This window comes from Nematolebias whitei, chromosome 3 (genome assembly GCF_014905685.2).
Source record: "Nematolebias whitei isolate Nwh7 chromosome 3, NemWhi1, whole genome shotgun sequence".
NCBI classification, from domain to species: domain Eukaryota; kingdom Metazoa; phylum Chordata; class Actinopteri; order Cyprinodontiformes; family Rivulidae; genus Nematolebias; species Nematolebias whitei.
In genome coordinates, this window is record NC_056500.1 from 11239798 (window position 1) to 11256045 (window position 16248).

General features: G+C 40.2%; 1 protein-coding gene across 1 annotated transcript in view; it reads right to left on the bottom strand.

Moving 5' to 3' along the window:
• swt1 (SWT1 RNA endoribonuclease homolog) overlaps positions 1-16248 on the bottom strand; it is a 30546-nt gene continuing 14298 nt past the window's right edge. The window contains exons 15-17 of the mRNA XM_037674520.1: positions 10878-10944; positions 10682-10749; positions 1-226 (exon numbers count right to left, since the gene is read on the bottom strand). Coding sequence (XP_037530448.1) covers positions 127-226; positions 10682-10749; positions 10878-10944 — 235 coding nt within the window. The 3' untranslated portion in view covers positions 1-126. The remainder of the gene's footprint in view (positions 227-10681; positions 10750-10877; positions 10945-16248) is intronic.

The window sequence follows — 16248 nt, forward strand, 5'->3', positions numbered from 1 at the left end:
CGTAAAAATGTGTTTATGGAACGTGATCCAGAACAGACTTGAGTTTCACTTCAAGCAAAAGACTTGGTTTATTTCAGGTGTCTGGTCGGTCGATGTGCGGTCAGTCTGAGCCGGGTTTGAACGGCACTACGTGGTGAAGCAGGTGTGTTGACCTGTGGCCTGAGCGCAACGATCCAAGGTCCCTTTGAACTCCAACAGCTGGTTCCCTCCAACTCGGAGCTTCTCCCTGAAAGCGCACGAGAAAAATGCTTAGACGTAGAGCGAGGGCTGCTTGACCAATGAAAACCACTTGAAATGCTCCTCTTCATTTTCAATTTGACAACTTGCTTTTAAAGAAATTTAAAAAAAAATCAACCAGTACCAATCAGAAACTTCACACTAAAATAAAACCAGAATCAGGGCAACTGTGAAATTAAACAGTAAAAACTTGTTAAATGTTCTTACTGTGCTGAAAGCTTTGAGTAAATATCAGTGTTTGATACTTAATGCATTATAACCAGACTAATTATCTTAAGGCCATGTCAACATGAAGCTTTTATTTAAGCTTTTCATATTATGCTGCAACAACACTCTAAAAACAACAAATTTATCCGTCTGACCTTTAGAAATGGGTCAGACTTTACAATTTGAGATACATATTAAAAAAAGTTCAGTGCATTAATGTGGATATAATGCTGAACTTTATTATTTGACATTTGCTTCAGGTATATTAAAACAAACGACAACAAAAAAAAAAACTAGGCTGTTAGTTACAATAAAAATAGTCGCATGGACATCGACATGTTCACACTGCAATGAATTCTGGGTAAATGTAGTAAACGAGCTGCTCCAGTGTGAGCTCCATAGATCTTGAACGTTCGTTTTGAACAACGTCAGACGTTCGGCTCTTTAATTTGAACCGGAGCGTGTTGACAGAGAGGAGGATGTAGAAATGATCCAGCCTGCAGCTGAAAATGATGAAGAGGAGCGAGTCGGACAGACATGCTGGTGAAAGGGAGGATGCTGCACAGAGCTCCGCTAATAGTGTTAGATCTAGAGCTAATAGTGTTAGATCTAGAGCTAACAGTGTTAGATCTAGAGCTAATAGTGTTAGATCTAGAGCTAACAGTGTTAGATCTAGAGCTAACAGTGTTAGATCTAGAGCTAATAGACAACACAATACCTTCAGATTGCAGAGAAAAATATTTTCATGTTAATTTGAACCCCATTTTTTTATCAACTCAGTTTATTTATATAGCGCCAAGTCACAACAGAAGTTATCTCAGGGCACTGCACAGAAACATTCACATACATTATAAAAGCCAATTAGTAAAGTTCTCTAAGGAAGGAAGGAAGGAAGGAAGCCAACAGACGAGTCTTCATTTTGTCGCTGTCTCCCATGGTGAGCTAGCACAAAGGCAACAGTGGAAAGTGGCAGGGTCCAATGCAGACATGTTCCTGTTTTTAGTTTTCTACATTTGTCTTGGAATCTAGCTGTTTTTTGTTTTGTTACCTTTTTCCTTTTAGCCATCCTATTTGTTAAAAAAAAACAAAAAACTGTAGTATGAGTTTTTATAACTGCTTATTGTTGTTGCTGTTGTCCATTGTTGTCATCTTTCTTTGTTGAAATCAGGTCTCTCTTGTAAATGAGTCCTCGAGGCTCAATGGGATTTACCTGTATAAATAAAGGTTGATTGATAACAGGAAGAAACCTCCAGTAGAACCAGGCTCAGGACAAGCGGCCATTGACTGGCTGGGTTTGACATCACGGCAGCAGGCTGGGAAATAAGCTGGTTTTGATGATATATTTCTTATTTATTTCTACTTATCAGGGATTCTAACAGCTCCAGAAACCAACAAATCATACCCAATGAATGGATTTTTTTTTTAATTTAATTTCAAACCTGGAAATATACAAGGTGATGCCATTTTGGTTATTTTATTCATTTCCCAAAACCTATTTGAGCGATACAGAATGGCTCTTGTCTTACAATTGAAAAATCTCAACTCTTAATTAGAGAATATTTTAATTTAAAACCAGTGTTTCTTGTTTTAAATGAAAAGAGACAGAAAAAGCACAATACATTACAACCACAGTGCAATAAAGCACACCACAAGATTGTAGCATTTAACTTTTCAGTTGAGATTAGAAGACTGATTCAGCAACGAAATACACCTTTATTTACAACATGTGCGTGGTCACCTGTATTATGAAGCACTGTTCAACAAACCATGTTTTATCTTGGCGGGACACATCCCAATAAAATTGACAGCTCATACGTCTAAAGTCTCCACCTGCAGTTTGTTTTTCAGTGGATCCCGTCATGCCCCACCACCTTTAAAAAAAAAAAACTTAATCATTTAAATGAGCTACGCAGTAAATTCTCAGGAAGAAAACACCACGTTCCAGCTATATTTGTATATCTGGATTCATTTTGTTTTTCCAAGCATCCAAGTCTGTTTCATCCACAATGAGTTCACTTAACCACATGTGGGTTTGTTAGCAACAGCTTCCAAATGTTCACGCCGTCCTCGGGTTTAACTGCAGACTTTTTACAGTCACCCACTAGAAATCAATGAGGGAGTAACCTGCACGTGTGTTCATGAAACTGCCGCTGAGACAGTTGATCTTTTTGATTCACTGAAAAATATACCATCCAAAACTTTTTGTTAAAAAGAAGAAATTTGTCAAATTGAAGTCAACAACTTTAAAACCATATTCAGCCATGATGGTTGTGTTTTGGTAAATAAACATTGAACTCAGTGTCTGAAGAGGACTTTGCCACGGAACAGATGTTTGAAAGAAATTCTTCAGAAACTGATCACATAGAAGAAAGAGGTTTTACCATGTGCACTCGTTTGTTGTCTGTTGAAGTCACTTATTACTTTAATTTGACTGGAGCCTGCTGGTTTGTCCGATGGAGTATTAGGGCCACGCTAAGGGAAAAAAAATTACATTACGAGAAAAAAGTCATAATATTATGAGAATAAAGTCGTAATATGACCAGAATAAAGTTGTAATATTATTAGAACTCCAACACAAAAAAGCAGGCTTACATCTGTGGTAAAATGAAGAATGTTGAGCATCTTGTTAAGTTATACTTTGGTATTGGTTTTACAAATAAGGAAATACTTAATCTGTTGGCACATCAGCGTTAGATTATTATCAATATCAGAAATTTGAAACGATTGGGCAAACGACTATGTCTGTTTCCAAGAAAGAACCACACGGATTTGGAAGATATTGCTTCTTTTGTGGAAGAGGAGCTTTCCGGCAGTGGTCGACTGTAGTGGTGGTTACATCTGCATGCCAATCGATCATTCGTCAATATTACGACTTTATTCTCATATTATTACGGTTTTATTCTCGTAATATTACAAATTTATTATCGACGACTTTATTCTCGTAATTTACAAATGTATTATCGTAATATTTCAACTTTATTCTCGTACGTCTTTATTCTTGTAACATTACAAATTTATTCTCATAATATTTCGACTTTTCGTTATTTTCATATGACTTTATTCTCATAATATTTTGACTTTTCATTAATTTCATATTACCTTATTCTCATAATATGTTGACTTTATTCTTGAAACATTACAAATTTATTATAATATTTCGACTTTCCATTATTCTCATACAACTTTATTCTCATAATATTTTGACTTTATTTTTGTATGACTATTCTTGTAAATTACAAATTTATTCTTGTACGACTTTATTCTCATAATATTACAAATTCAATCTCTAATATTTTGACTTTATTCTAATCTCATAATATTTTGACTTTTCATTATTCTCATATGACTTTATTCTCGTAATATTACGACTTTATTCTTGTACAACTTTTTTCTGGTAATGTTGTGACTTTTTTCTCTTAATGTAATTTTTATGTAAATTTGTTTTTTGCCTAGCGTGGCCCTAATACTCCATTGTAGGTTTGTTTTATTAAATGCTCTGATTTTTATTTGTAGCAACCTGGAGTGTATTTTTAAGTCAAGAAAAAAAAAAAACCCTGAAACATAAAAATGTAATACAATGTACAAGTGATCAGTGTACAGTACTATCATGTTTAACACAGAATGTCTGTAAAAGACAAAAGCACTTTGATACAAGTTGCAGTTTCCAGAAGCCAGAGTCTTCAATAACCATTTCTCCCAACCGAACTAGATGTTTCTGTGCACTCTGCCTCTCCTGACAGTTACAAATCCTCAAGAACCAAGCCACAGTCACGGTGCTGGTAACAGCTGCTTAGCAGCAGAATCACTGAGGGAGCTCGTAGCTTGTTTGTTTCCTCCTCTGCCTTGTTTCTATTGGAACATTGTGTAAGAACAGACATGAGAGGAGAAGAACTTTCTGACTTTTGACCCTCCCCATTTCCACCTCACATCCATCCAGCCTCACATTTCTTCCTCTTTAAGCAGGAATGCTGTGTGTTTGCTTAACCGCTGAAAATGCCAAACTGTGTTTGAATGCCTACTTCTGACAAGCTTGGGCAGCTCCCAGGATGTGCTGGTCTGAGCTGGATTTGTAAATCACTTTTAATGGACACACCGACTTCCTGTCAGAGCATTTACTGACAATTTCAGACTCGCCGTTGTAACTTGCTGGTCATCATCCTGCGACACGAAGCTCTAGTGTTGCACCTGAATTGTGCAGAGTTGCTGACCCAGAACAATGTCCACACAAAGGGTGTGCGCTGTGCTGCTTTTGTGTGTTACATAACTGCCTCCACGTGTTTGGCAGGTGATTTATAAATCAATTCAAGAGACTGTATGGATCTGCACTGAACGGAGTACTAGACAACGGATACAGTAATATTGAAGTTTTATATTTAGTCTCACGCCGTCAAACATGTCAATGTTGGAACAGAGTCTCCTACTTTACTTGCACGATGCTGCTATTAATCTACAAACTATTATTTAAAATCCAAGAAAAAAATCTTATTACAGAAGTACTATTTAGCAAAAAAATAGTAACTATTGGGCCGTCTCCAATAAGTGTTATTTTTGGTAGAAATTCTCTTGATGTGCCTCCATTCTGCCATTTTCCTCTTAAAACTTTAATTTAACTGTGATTACCAAATTTATATGCAGAACTGCTTGTTTAAAATGCAAACATTTCAACATTTAAAAACTACTTGAAAGAGAGAAAACATTGACCTTTAACAGCATGACTCAGCTGTGCAGACAGACGTCTGAAAGGTTTGCTTTGTAAAAGCCTGACATGTGCAAAGGCAGGCAAGAGCTTCTGGTGTAGCTCCGATTTTGTATAAACAATATTGACGCAACCATCCATAAGGTGAGAAACAGCACAGAGAGTGACGTTTCTATTTAAATGAAGCAGTGTAGCAATTAAATACACTGAGCAGAAAATTAAGCAATGTAAGGCCTTAGGCTTTGTTCTACTGAACAATATTCCCTGTGGGTTTGTGTAATTGAGCAGAGCAGCATTTGGAGTTATTTAGTTAGAAAAAGTTAAATATACCCACATATTAAAGCTCCAAATACTGCTGAAAGGGCTGACCAGTAAATATGACCACCTCTAAGGAGCTGACGTTAGTGGGTTGGTGTGACAGCAGAGAGTGAATACGTGACTCAGACACATAAAATGGAAAACTCAGTACCGCCCAGAAAATGACTCGAGTCTTATCAGCCGCGTCGCTCAGCAGCTAAGCTGTGCTGCATTAAAAGCCATTAGCGATCAACACTGATGTTCCAACCACACGAGAACAAAAACAAAACAGGAGCAGCAAAGTAATTATGCTAACAACTCCATTTTCACACTTGCACCACCAAAGAAGCATGTTTCTAAACAAAATTGGGAAAATTCCCCACGCAAGAGTATTCAGATCTGAAAAATCACGCAAAAAAAACCTGAAAGCTGCACGTATTTTATTCGCTGGACACAAGCGCATTCTAAGCAGAAGGCAAACTAAGCTGAAACATTATGAAAGCAAGCCGTTACCATTTGTCAAATTTTGTTTTTATTTCTCTTGGCTGAAAAAAAAAAAAATAAAATCTTGAGGAAAAAGGGCTTATGTAAACATCAAGGCAAAGCCTTTCTGAGCCGGCTAACGTGTTGACTAATGCTTTAAGATGCTTCGTACTAAACACACAGTTATTCTTTTTGTGTAAACAAAAGTTGTAACAGCAAAAACAAACCTATTGCTGAATAACCACCCAGCGATAATAAATTAAACCAGAAGTTTCACGTTGATCTTTTTAATTCTAAAGCTCACAGACAGCTGTTATCAAAGAAACGACAAGAACGCACTTCTTAATCTGACACTGAATAATCTTATCATCCGAGGCCCAGTTGGACTTGGACTGAACGTGTGCCTGGAAAGATTCACTTTATGTAACTCGTGACATCATGCGTCCACCCGGAGCACAAGATCAAATATTTAACACCACAGATAACGCACTAAGAAAAGGCCCCAGTTACCTCGCAGTGAATGTAACATAAAATATTCACCATCACGACACAGTCTCACTGCGTCTGTTGGTGGCAACCTGTTGTAAAGAGAGCTGGAAGGACGTGGCTCCCGGGCTCTCCAGTGATGCAGCAGATGTTTCATTTAATGCGACTTCAAGTTTCTAATTGCAACGATTTTACCGCGCTGCTCCCGTTTGTAACTAGAGCGTCATTTAATCCACACCGCTGCCGTCCGTATAATCTGATAAACTGGCCTCTCTCAGACAAATTCACCGGTTTCGGTCGCTCTTCGTTTCATTTCTCTGCTGCATTTGTTGTGTTATATTGTGAAAATGTTTTATTGCATTGCTTTTGTGTTTTTATACTTTTATCATAGCAGTTTTATATCTAACCTACAATGCTGCCTCTTGGTCATCACAGTAAATTAGTTCTTCTCAACTGGTGAAATAAAGGTTAAAAACTAAACTACCGTAAACTGAAAAAACAAACAACATGAAGCATTTGAAATACAGAACAAAAAAAAGCTTCAAATTAAAAACCCAGCATTCCTTGAAGGAATGCATATCGCCTACGACTGAGTTATAGCCATTTTTGAGTTGGCCAAGGTAAACTAACAGTGGCAGCCATCTTGAATTGTCTTCACATGAAAGGCTAATGAGTTGTAGATTACTTTCTGATAATGTCATTAAAATGCATTCAGCAATTCTTCAAATACTTTGCTAACAGACGAACTGTGTTAATAACAGATAATGCTAAAGTTCTTAGCAAAATTATTGTATGAGCAGCATTTAAAGTATATGTTGTGAGTGACTCAAAGCTACTAACACAAAAAGTTTTAGCTTAATATTTGTGCAACGGATTGAGTTACAGGCATGTTTGTGCTCTTAAGGTTTGTTGACTGTAGCAGCCATCTTGAAATGTGTGGATTTCAAAAGTTGATCAGATGTAGATGGTGCACATCAGATGACGAGTTTCTGCGAGTTTCATTAAGATCCATCCAATGGTTTATATTTTGTTAACACCACAGACAAATGAATTTATACACACACAGAGATATAGACAAAAACATTATTGCCTTTGATTTCACAGTCCATCCATCCATCATCCATCCATCATCCATCCATTATCTTTACCAGCTTCTTCCTTTTTGGGTCGTGGGGGTCACTGGTGCCCATATCCATCAGTCACTGTGTGAGAGGCAGGGACACCCTGGACAGGGTGTCATTTCTGTGATATGTAAATAAATAACTGACTATAAGGTATATAAAATAAATCTGTGTTTGACGTGCTGCTCGGGGTTTTCGTATGGCAGAAAAAGTTTGAGTCTGTCAAGCAGCAGCATTATGAGCCCATAATGAGAAATAATCTGTTAAGACATAGACTTGTGGCTTGTTTCCATGGCAGCAGCCAGGTTGAACCTGCAGGCATAGACACGGCTACAGATGTACACTGCAAAGCACCGACAGACAGGTGACTCTGCTTGTGCTCGTGCACGTGCAGAATCCTGCTGCTTTACTGAAGCTGTGGGGGTAAAACTGAAGTAGATGTTTTTTTAAAAAACAGCAACAAAAATATATGCTGGAGTTATGTATTGACACATTTAATGATTAAAAATATGTTCTCAACCTAGTGGAAAACCTATGAGGCCCAACATTTTTCAGTCAGGTCATCTGGATGGTTTCTTTTTTTGTGCTGAAACGTTTCGCCTTCGATCCGGAAGACTTCATCAGTCACACAACAAAACTGATTCTTCCCCCCAACAGCTTACTCCAAAGTGGAACAAACCAGTTCTGCTTGTGATAAGATGGTCTCTTTGGTTCTGCTAAGCAGAACTGGTTTGTTCCACTTTGGAGTAAGCTGTTGGGGGGGAAGAATCAGTTTTGTTGTGTGTTTCCTTGACTGATGAAGCCTTCTGGACCGAAGGCGAAACATTTCAGCACAAAAAAAGAAACTATCCAGATGACCTGACTGAAAAATGTTGGATTGTATACCTGGATTATTGAGCATGGACTTTGCTATTGATGAGGCCACATGACATTTATTTATAACAACAATAATAATACAGACTAAACACAATTTCAGCTGATATATGTATTTTTTTTAACTATACTTTGTTTAAGTTTGCTGCTACTGGTAATATTGTTTGTGCATAAACTCCAATTTTTAAATATTCTCTTACTTAGATTATAATTTAATCTTAGTTTGTCTGAAATAAATCTCACAATCTCAGTTTTGGTCTGTGAATTTGATAAACATTTGTTTTGTAATCTTTCTACAAACACACGAGTAAACAAAGCCGAATCAACAAGAAGCAATAATACTCAATTAAACGGCATATCAGCTGCTTAATGTCCTTATCGCTTATATTTGAAAAAAAACAGTAACAAAATGTTCTGTTGTAATCAGCGTGTTGGTATTATCACCGACTTCTACCAGAGACAGCAGCAAAACGTGTGCGCAGTCTAAGTTTAAAGAGATTGAGCAAGCTAAAAATAGCACACACAGAGGGATGAAACTGCAGTTTTCTGCATCAATATTAAACACTGAACGGCTGAAATCAGCTCAGACAAAGTGTAAATATATAGCCTGTTTTAATGTGAACAGAAAAACAAAACATTTAAACATATTAGGAGGCAAGTTAGTGCTGCTTGCAAATGTACAAACTAACAACAGTAGAAAGATCTCAGGTTAAAATAAGCTGCAGCCATCTAAACTGGCACCACCCAGTATGTGTCTCTTATGAAATGAGGAGTTTATTTACTGTATGAGCGTTTATGGTGAAGGTGCAAGCTCTGTTCAAGCTCTAATTAATTCTAATCTATTAATTAAAATCATCAGGATTTAAAAAATGTAACACTTGTTTGTTCTGCTATACAGTAGTCTCTCGCTACTTCACGGTTCGACTTTTGCGGACTCGTTTTTCCGCGTTTTTTCAAAGTTAACCGTGCTGTAAAATTGTACAGTACACACACACACACACACACACACACACACACACACACACACACACAAATAAAATAAAAATGCGCTGCCATTTTGTGGTTTTCTCTCAATACACTGTATTGCCAGTCTAAAGGACTGCATTACCCAGAAGCCAATAGTGCACTATCCAGAAGGCAAAGTTGCTTTTTGCTGAAATGGAGGGAAAGTTTTGATCCAATCCAAAAAGTTTGGTCCTTATTCATAGCGACTTCGGCACTCAGTGGGTGCAGAGAGATGTACGAAACCGACCGTGAATTGGACCAGAACCGGACTTCCAGTCTCAGTCAATCTGAGCACTACTTGCCGGCCCATGAGGCCTCTTGAGCGGGGAGGCGTTGCGTGGAGGTCCGGTGTTTTCTCCAGCGCTCACAGGGACTTTTTTAATTTGGATTTGGACTCAGTTGGGACCATTGTGTGTTTTTTTTGCTGGCTATCCGAAGGTCCGGCTCTCTCTAAAAGCGTCTTGGTGCTTGGTGCAGAGAGCCGATCAGAACCGGACCAGAACTGGACCAAGACTGGGTAGATCTGCCGAACCGGAACCGAACTGCTGTGTTCTGCAGAGCTGGTGAGCAAGAAGGCATTACTACTCACTCAACTTAAAATTTTAAGTTGAGCGAACAAACATTATCAAGTTATCTTGATTAATAAACTCTTGCTAAATAAACTTAAGCTTTAGTTTAGTGGATTTAAATTTCTTAGTTAACTGAACTGTTTTGGTACGTTGTTTCAACTCAGAAATCTATGTTGATTTAACTTAAGTGTTAAAAAAAAAAACACCTAAAATTAATTTTGCATTTCTACTTCTCGGCTTTACACTTATTGCCGGGGTGGGGTGGGTCCGGAACGCAACCCCCACGATAAACGAGGGAATATTGTGTAAATATAAAAAATGGCCGGGTGCAGGGCCAGTATCAAGTCTTTATGTGCAAAAGTACAAATCCCACGATAGCAACAAGAACAGGGTTACTGCAGACACCAGCTTAGTGTAACTGAAGTGAAACGGTCTGAAGCATCCCTTCAAAGAAGTGTGTTAATAATAAATGTCCCAGTTGTCTGGAAATTGTTGGCATGGACACCGCCTTTGTAAGGTCTGCTGGGGATCGTAACAAGGAGAGCTACTATGACAGAGTGGTTGTTACAATCCAGGAAGGACACACAGACTTGCCCAGGCAAGTTGCTACAGAGAGCGGTAGAGTTCTGGGATCTGATCTGATTAGACTGTGGTGTCCATTTGGAAAAACAGGACTCAGAGACACAGAGTGTATGTGTGTATCCTACCTATAGTCTGGTTGAGAGAAGCAATCAATAAGATCTTTGGCTGTTAGTCTGGGCTCTTCATTAACAAGCTGAAACAAATAGAAGGAGATTAAACATGAAAAGCTCAACATGACACACGGTGACCGAAAGGTTGCATGAAGTTATTTATAGCTGTCAGAAGCCATTTTATTTCCAACAACTTTGACGTAACACACACCTTATTGGAACAGATGACAGTGAGCAGCATTTGGGCTTCTTCTGAACCAGGGGTCGAGGACAAGACACTAAGGAGTACAAACACAAACCTTTGAGGAATGCCACACATTGGCTAAAAAAATAATACAGTTTGTTCAGATACATTTTAATAATATGTCTCAACCAAATATGTGCTTGTTTTGCCAGTTTAATAATAAAGTGTAACTTTGAGAGAGGGACTCCCTTAAACGTGTAGGTTTTAGTTTTTCTTTTGACAACTCAGTGATGAGAACAAGTGGAACAGAGATTGAGGAAACGTGCAGAGTTGTACATCATCTACATCTACAGTTTGAATTAAAGGGAAAAATTAGTGCGAGGGAGACGCAACCCAACGCATGAATTAGTCTGAATGTTTCCTAGGCAACCAGACTCCAGCAGTACAAGGTCTTAGAGGAGCAAAGGACCAAATCCACACAGTGAACCAAGAACTTTAAGCAAAAGCAACACAGAAAATAACTTTTCTATAAAACATTAGTTTCACATATTAATAAACAGACTACTTGAAAAAGACAGCAATCATTGAATATTCAGTTTGGAAATGCAGAGATTTTACAATACACGCAAAAACTAGCTTACCCAGAATGAGGCCAACGAAAATGCAAATTGCCCAATTTCTAAAATAACTTCAACCACAAGCATTTTATACTGGGTTGAGTACATTTTGGCACCACACTCCATTTGCTGTTGCACAAAAAGGAATTTAAATGCTTCAATCTGCAGCAGAGTGACAAAGTGAATCAACGTCTGATGCAGAATGACAAAAAAGTTTTTCCAAGTTTGAGTTGACTCCGCTTGTTGCTTTGTGACGAGCAGCAATTAGTGAGGCTTTTCTGTCAGATTTTCACCCCACATTTTCCTTTTTCGTTATTGTTTTCTGACACGAATATATGCAAATAACTCGATTAAATGTAAGCTGACCTGTATAAATCAAGACAGAGGTCTATATAGAACAGACTTATCCTTGTAAAAGAAATTGATGATGTCAATGGATTTCTTCCTGGTAAAATAAAGTAATAATTTTTTTTTTTTTTAAAAAGGTCTTTCGTCAATTTTATATTTCTTTAAACTGGTCTGAAAAAAAAAAAAACACATTTAATGCAAAATGTCCTGCTGTGTGCCGGTCCGTGGCCTTGATCCCTGGTGGTGCGGCTACCACCTCCTCCTGGGTATCTCTGTTAGACCCTCTGTCCCCTGGTGGATCTCGGAGAGTGGGGGTGCCTATTGGGGTCAGCGGGGGAGCTGGTCCCCTGGGGGGGCATTGCCACCTCAGTTCACCTCCCCATCCCGACGTCCTCCTCCGCCCACTCCATCACATCACCACTCAAACAGGGTTTTGGGGTTCAGGTGCACTACTGAGCTACGGGGAGAATCATCCATCTCCGTGGCTGGTGGGGTCCTGGGCCCTAATTTTAATATACAACCTAGACACTCACTTATAACACTCTCACGACACATGCATATATAGGATCTGGAGTGGGCACATGATCGCACTTAGGTGGTGGGATGTACTACCATTTCCACCTCCCCGGACCTGTGCCCACTCTCATATGTAGCATGTAGACATTTAGGGTTCGGGGCGGAGATGAGGGGTGAACGGGCACCGCCTGCTCTCTGGGCAAGAAGTGGGTCTGTGCCGATCGCCACCTCATCCCCCCATTTTAAACGCACTGTATAACAACATGCATCAACACCATATTCGAGTGGGAGGAGGAGGAAGTGGGTCTGTTCATAATTTATTTATGCATATATAGATTATTATTATTAATTTTTTTTTTTTTTTTTCACAAACACCTCCTTTCTCTGTGTGACACTAGGGGTCTGGGATGGAGGGGGAGGGGGGCACATTGTTGGGGTCTGGGCTGTGGGTGGGCTTTGGGCCTTGGGGGCGGTCAGTGATGGGGCCGGTGCTTCGGTTCCTCCTGGGCTGTTCCGATTCTTTTAATCTAGGTTCCTGGTTGCGATGGCCGGCACTTTGACCAGGGTGGCTGCCGGCTTTCGGCGGGCGGTCGGCTATGGTAGTGAACGTGTGGTCATTGGTGGTGTAGGGCGGCGGTTGGGGGCGTGGCTTCGCCTCATCGGGGCACTGGCTGGTCTTCCTGTGTGGCATTTGCGGTGGGGGTGCTGTGTGTGTGGGGGGGTGCATAGGTGGCGTGCTGGGGCGTCTCTGTGCCTATGGTGCGGGGCTCTTGATGTGGGGGCCGGCCCTCCTCAGCTGCGGCTCCCTGCTGCTCTGCCCTTTGGGCTGGGGCCGGCCTGTGGTCGCTGTCAGGTAGATGGTGCATGCTATCTGTGTGTGCCTGTTGGTTGCTCAGGTTGGGTTTTTGGTGGTACCCCTCTCTTGGATCAATTTGGGCCCCACATTTGGTGTGGGGCCCACTTCCCCCGGTCGTGCCCCCCTTTGGCGGGGGACCCCCTTGCCGCCGGTGCATTGGTGGCTCTCGGTGTCTGGGCTGGGTGGTGGGGTGCACGTCGGTCTGCCCTGGTTGCTGCCTGGCGGGGCCTGGGTGCCCTGGCTCTGTCGGGGCTCTGCCGGGGGGTGGTATGGCCTCGGGGCTTGGGGCTCGGTGTCCATGGCCGGATCTACTTGGGGGGGGGGCATGGGTCGCCGGCCAGACCTGTGGGCTCGTCGCTGCAGCTTCCTGGAGGCTCTGCATTGTGGTGGCTGGGGTCACCCGGTTCTTTCCTCTGCTCCTCTCTGGGGGGGTGCGGTTCTCCCTGTTGGGAGACTCCTGGGGCTCCGGGCCTGTGGGCCGCTGTGTGTCTGTGGCTCCGGTCCTCCCTATGTTGCCATTGTGTCCTGGGGGACGGGTCTGTGGGCCCCCGCGTCCACTATTGGGCATTCTTTTGGAGAAATCTGGTGGTGGCAGGCGTGCTTGCGCGGGTGTTTGGATTCAGGTGCTGTGACAGATGCACGCTAGGTTGGGTAGTGGTGGAAGCTAGATGATTCCTTGTGCAATGTCGAATGTTTCATGGTGATATTGTGGGTGGCATTGTGCTGTGCATGTTGTTTTGTTGTGGTGGTCTCTCGTTTTATCTATTTCTCTTTTATTATTTAATTATTCTTCTTTCTTCTCTCTTTAAAAAAAAAAAAAAAAAAAAAAAAAAAAAAAAATTGAGCGATGATGATAAGTTCATTGAAACACTTCACAATGTTTCTACACTTAAACTGAGCTCAAAAAAAAAAAAAAAAAAAAAAAAGCAAAATGTCCTGGTATTTCGAAGGAAGGAAATGCCAAGTTTTGCCAGGAAATGCCTTGTTTTTAAACGCGTGGAGTGAAAACGACTCCTTTCAGTCAACAAATGAACAGGTTAGCATTTCAAATCCTAAATCTGCAAAGAAATCCCACATGAAAAAAATAGGATGAAAAATGTTTGCAGCTCATAGTGACTGAAGTTTATTTTCATTGGATTAAAGACAATGTGCTTATAGTAACAAGAAAACCCATCTATGGCAGTAACATTAACAGCTGCAGACATTTCCAGAAGCTGTCAAAATGCCACACCTGCCCAACCCCTCCTCCACACACTCACAGACACGCACACAAGAAATCTAAACCTAACAGGAAAAGAAGAATGACTTGCTAAAGACGGTCAACAAGTCTGTTGCAAAACTTGTTTTGTTCATCTGCATCCCTTTTAAGCATCCGAGGAACAATAACGGTGTCAAAGATAAAAATCAACCAATACTTTTGGAAGCTTTGGCGTCTAAGATTACCTTTGTACATGGTAATAGACGCTAAAACAGACAGCAATCTAAAAGTAGCACACACAGAGGGATGGAACTGCAGTTTTCTGCATCAATAATAACTGAACTGCTGAAATCACCCTTAAGTGTAAATATATAACATGTTTAAAGTGAACAGAAAAACATGTTACAAGGAAAGTTAGGGCTGCTTGCAAATTTACAATTTACAAACTATTAATAGTAGAAAGTAGACATCAGGTTAAAATGAGCTGCAGCCTAGGCCTGTCATGATAACACATTTTACTGGGCGATTAATTGTCTCAGAAATTATTGCGATAAACGATAATATTGTTTGAAATTTGACAATAATGAGTAATTATTGTCAAATTTAGGAAGAAATGTTGATTTATTTTGAGTGTAGTACATTTTTCAACCACCAGATGGCATTATAAGACTGAACTGAAGGATGGATAGTGAGGGCGCGAGCAGTGTGTCTCTTTAAGAAAAAGTGACATGGGCTGTCTCTCTCCATCCTTTTTTTTTTGAGAAGGGGTTCTCTGCAGACCAAAAGTGGGAGTTTCTGGAGAATAGGCGTTTCTAGAGGGCAAACACTGATTGGCTAACTGTATTTGCTGGCTCTTTAGGTACGTTACGTCAGCTCTTTTTTAAAACGGAAGGTTTCTAAGAAACAGCGTTATATCTGCTGTCAAACACAAGAAGACTCTCTTTTGTTCTTGGGTTGTAGGCTGCACCTGACACAGACTGGTTTGACTGTGGTCTGGGTACACTGAAATATGAAGCATCTGAAGTGAAACCTGCTCCCATTTGTCAAAAAGTCTGGTTTCGATTAAAGATCATGAGTCCTGTAACGAGATAATGGCCCAAAACAAAAGCTAAAAACAAAATTTGCTCTTTAGAAACATGGAGTAGGGTTGACCCTTAAAATGTGAGACAGCTGAGGAAGTTAACCAGTAAACAGAAATACCTGCTCCAGTTGCAGAAATCTGACAGAACCTGACAATCACTCATCTGCAGTGACGCTTTAAAAGATTGAACAAGAAAATGTGAAGTTAAAGGAAACACCCTTTGTCCCAAAGCCAGTTTAAGCATCATTATTATTTTGGTTACTTTATTTTTCTTTCTTTATGAATTGATTGTAACTATTTTCACATTATTCAACAACCAAAACGGATTTTGTTTTTTCAATATAATGGGTAGGTATTAAAAAACAAACATTTAGCCCTCCTCACTACCCACTTATGTTGCTCTTATTTTGAAATGTAACCGGAAGTTGTGTGCTAAGAGAGGTGGAAAGAGAAGTTATGGAGACGCCGCTAATGTCGAACCGGAAACGTCGCTATGTCTAAACGGTCAACACCACAGATATAATATGCCTGTGGTTAACACAATCTGCCAATAACGCCTCATTTTTAGACGTAATATGTCTGTGGTTGACACAAATGCCTTGTTTTTTATCATCCAGCTTTTTTTTTTCTCCGTCCAATCAGATGTGGCTCCCCAGATACGCCTATTTTTCTATTGTCCAATCAGATGTGGTCCTCCTGACACGCCCATTTTTCTATCGCTCAATCAAATGTGGCCCCCCCAGATACGCCTATTGTTTTATCATCCAGTCAGATGTGGCCCC